Genomic DNA, 2,943 nt, shown 5'->3' with positions numbered 1-2,943 from the left:
ATATATATATATATATCAATGTGTTTGCTATATAGCTACTATATTCAATCGCATAATTATATTGCTTATATATTGATTAGTTACCAAGTATTTCCGTTTAATGATTAATTACTAGTTTAAATGATTATTCACACATGAAAAAAGAGATAAAATTATACCTAGTGCGTGTTTCATTTTCACTTTTGCTTTTTCAGCTTTTTCCTTTTTCCTTTTACCTAAAACATAATTTTCACGTTTTTTTATTGTTTGTTGTTTTATATGGTTGTTAGACGTCCTTTTAGCTAGGAAGAGTATCAATATTTCAAATCATTCATAATGTCATGTTAACTGTACGTAAAATTGATAATTGAAATTTGTTAAATAATTTAATTAATTTGACTAAATTTTTATCTAATAACTATTAATTATTAATTTTATGCAAAATTAACTGCACATAATTGTTCAACATAAATTAAAACCTTCAAATAATTTTAGCAATTTGAGTCCACCCTCTAAAACCGTCTAACGTAGGGTTTTAGCGACTTGGGATAGACTGATTTCATGGGTTAAATGAAATAACCAAAGTTTAAAAATTCAACTCAAGTATCTAAATAATTTAATACAAAAAATAAAATACTTTTTAATGATTGTTGATATGGTCATCATTAATACGAGTTATATATTTCGGTCTCCTAATCGTTATCGGCAAGCACCATAACTCGTCATCATTCGTTATTACTCGGACTTGATGAGCTATAACTCGGTAACGTTAACATTTTTACAACCGACGTCTCAAAACGGCACAATAAGAAACCGACGATTTATTGCTGAAAATATAAACGGACGAGAAGCTCTCCATATAAAGGGGGGAAAAACATCTCGTTAAGGTAAGTTTTTTTTACTGTATTCCGAATACTGACTTAAGCATCGGAGTGCCTTTGCAGGTACACTCCCCCTGTTTTTCATTGCTCGCATTCTTGCATAACAATAACCATAAGAAGCTCGAACTCAGAAGGACGGACGCTCAACATTCCAGCCTATAGCTCGGCCGATCCCGAGGAGTGGAAGCCGATCTTTTTCCCAGGCAAGATCAATTGGCGCCCACCGTGGGGCAAAGGAAATCATATTTTTTTGGTCCCATCGCTTCCATCTGCATCCATGGCTGACGTACCACCTCCTTCACTGTCCGAACTCATGCGAATGGTAGCTGAGCTGCAACAAGCTAATCAACGAGCGGCTGACGAGAACCAAATAATGGCTGCTCAAATTGCCGAACTAAATCATGCTCGGATTGAACACAACGATGCTCGTCAGGCGGAAGACGAGGAGCATCAGTCCCAACCGACTCATGTTTTAGAAACCGCTCGAAACGAAGAGCAGCAGCTCGAAGACGAGAAAGAAGAGTCTGAGGATGCTGTAGGCCCCTTCACAGAAGAAGTAATGAACTTCGAACTGCTGAAGAGGTTCACTCTGCCGTTGACCCTCACGCCATATGATGGATTCGGAGACCCGAGGAAGTTCATAAAGAAATTCCGATCAATAATGATCGTCAATGGTGCATCAGATACAATTTTATGTCGTTGTTTTCCGAATTATTTAGACGGTCCTGCACTTGATTGGTTGTGTGCTTTGCCTGCAGGTTCCATTTCGCGCTTTCATCAGTTGGCGAAGTTATTTGAAGAACATTTCGCCGGATCTGCAATATACTTGCACGACTCCGATTACCTGAACACTATCAAGCAAGGACCAAACGAAAGCTTAAAGGACTATATGACTCGCTTCACCAAGATCGCAATCAGCATACCAGATCTCCACCCCGAGGTCCATCTGCACGCAATTAAAAGCGGCCTCCGACCCGGGAAGTTCCAGGAGACGATCGCAGTAGCAAAGCCGAAGACTCTAGCAGAATTTAGAGAGAAAGCAAAAGGACAAATTGACATCGAGGAGCTCAGACAAGCTCGGAAATCTGACAAGTCACACTTCAGCGAGAGGACATAATTAGAGATATCTTAAATTCAAAGCTCATCAAGCCATCAAGAAAGGCCGGTACCTATCAAGATACAAAGAACGTGGACAAGTCTAAATATTGTGCTTTCCACCAGAAACACGGCCACAATACCGATGATTGTGTGGTCGCCAAAGATCTTTTAGAACGACTAGCAAGACAAGGACACCTTGACAAATACATTGGTGGTCACATCCAAAAGCGCGGCCCTAGTTCCACAACAAACGACCTCTCTGAACAACACCGAGGAAAAGAGAAGGCATCTTCAAACCAATATGAAAGACCACGAGGTATAATCAATTGTATTTCAGGAGGATACGCAAGTGGAGGATACTCAAACTCGGCAAGGAAAAGATCGTTCAGAGCAATATGCTCGGTAGACGGACCGAAACAAGATGTAACAATCACTAATCCACAACCAGAAGTCACTTTCACACATGCCGACTTTAACTCCAACATACAAAATTTGGACGACCCTGTGGTAATCACCCTCCAGCCAGGAGATCTATTAGTGAAAAAACTACTCTTAGATCCCGGGAGCAGTGCCGATGTTCTGTTTTACTCCACATTTCAAAAGATGAAGCTCAGTGACAACATGCTACAATCCACAGGAGGAGACTTGGTCGGCTTCTCAGGAGAACGGGTTCCAATACTCGGGTCAGTGTGGTTACAAACCACACTGGGTGAGCAACCTCTTTCCAAAACTAATGATATTCAATATTTAGTAGTCGATTGTTTTAGTCCATATAACCTTATCATCGGCCGACCTTTTTTGAATAAGTTTGGCGCCATTGTATCTACAGTTCATCTCTGTGTGAAGTTTCCACTGCAGGACCACCAGGTTGTCACAATCCACGGCGACCATAAAGAGGCACGACAATGTTACAACATCAGCATGAAATTCCAAAATCGCTCAACGCAACAAGTCAACAACGTCGGCCTAAACCAAAAGGAGCACA

The 2,943-nt window shown here is 40.5% G+C and overlaps 1 protein-coding gene across 1 annotated transcript; it reads left to right on the top strand.

Annotated features, from left to right (window-relative positions):
• The first annotated feature begins 1,137 nt into the window (after positions 1-1,137).
• On the top strand, positions 1,138-1,977 carry LOC107477051 (uncharacterized). Its single transcript, XM_016097018.1, has one exon. It carries the CDS (start codon positions 1,138-1,140, stop codon positions 1,975-1,977), a length of 840 nt encoding a protein of 279 aa, XP_015952504.1.
• The last annotated feature ends 966 nt before the right edge of the window (positions 1,978-2,943 follow it).

Source organism: Arachis duranensis, chromosome 3 (assembly GCF_000817695.3).
Source record: "Arachis duranensis cultivar V14167 chromosome 3, aradu.V14167.gnm2.J7QH, whole genome shotgun sequence".
In the NCBI taxonomy this organism is placed as follows: Eukaryota; Viridiplantae; Streptophyta; class Magnoliopsida; order Fabales; family Fabaceae; genus Arachis; species Arachis duranensis.
This window is presented reverse-complemented; position numbering and strand designations above follow the sequence as displayed.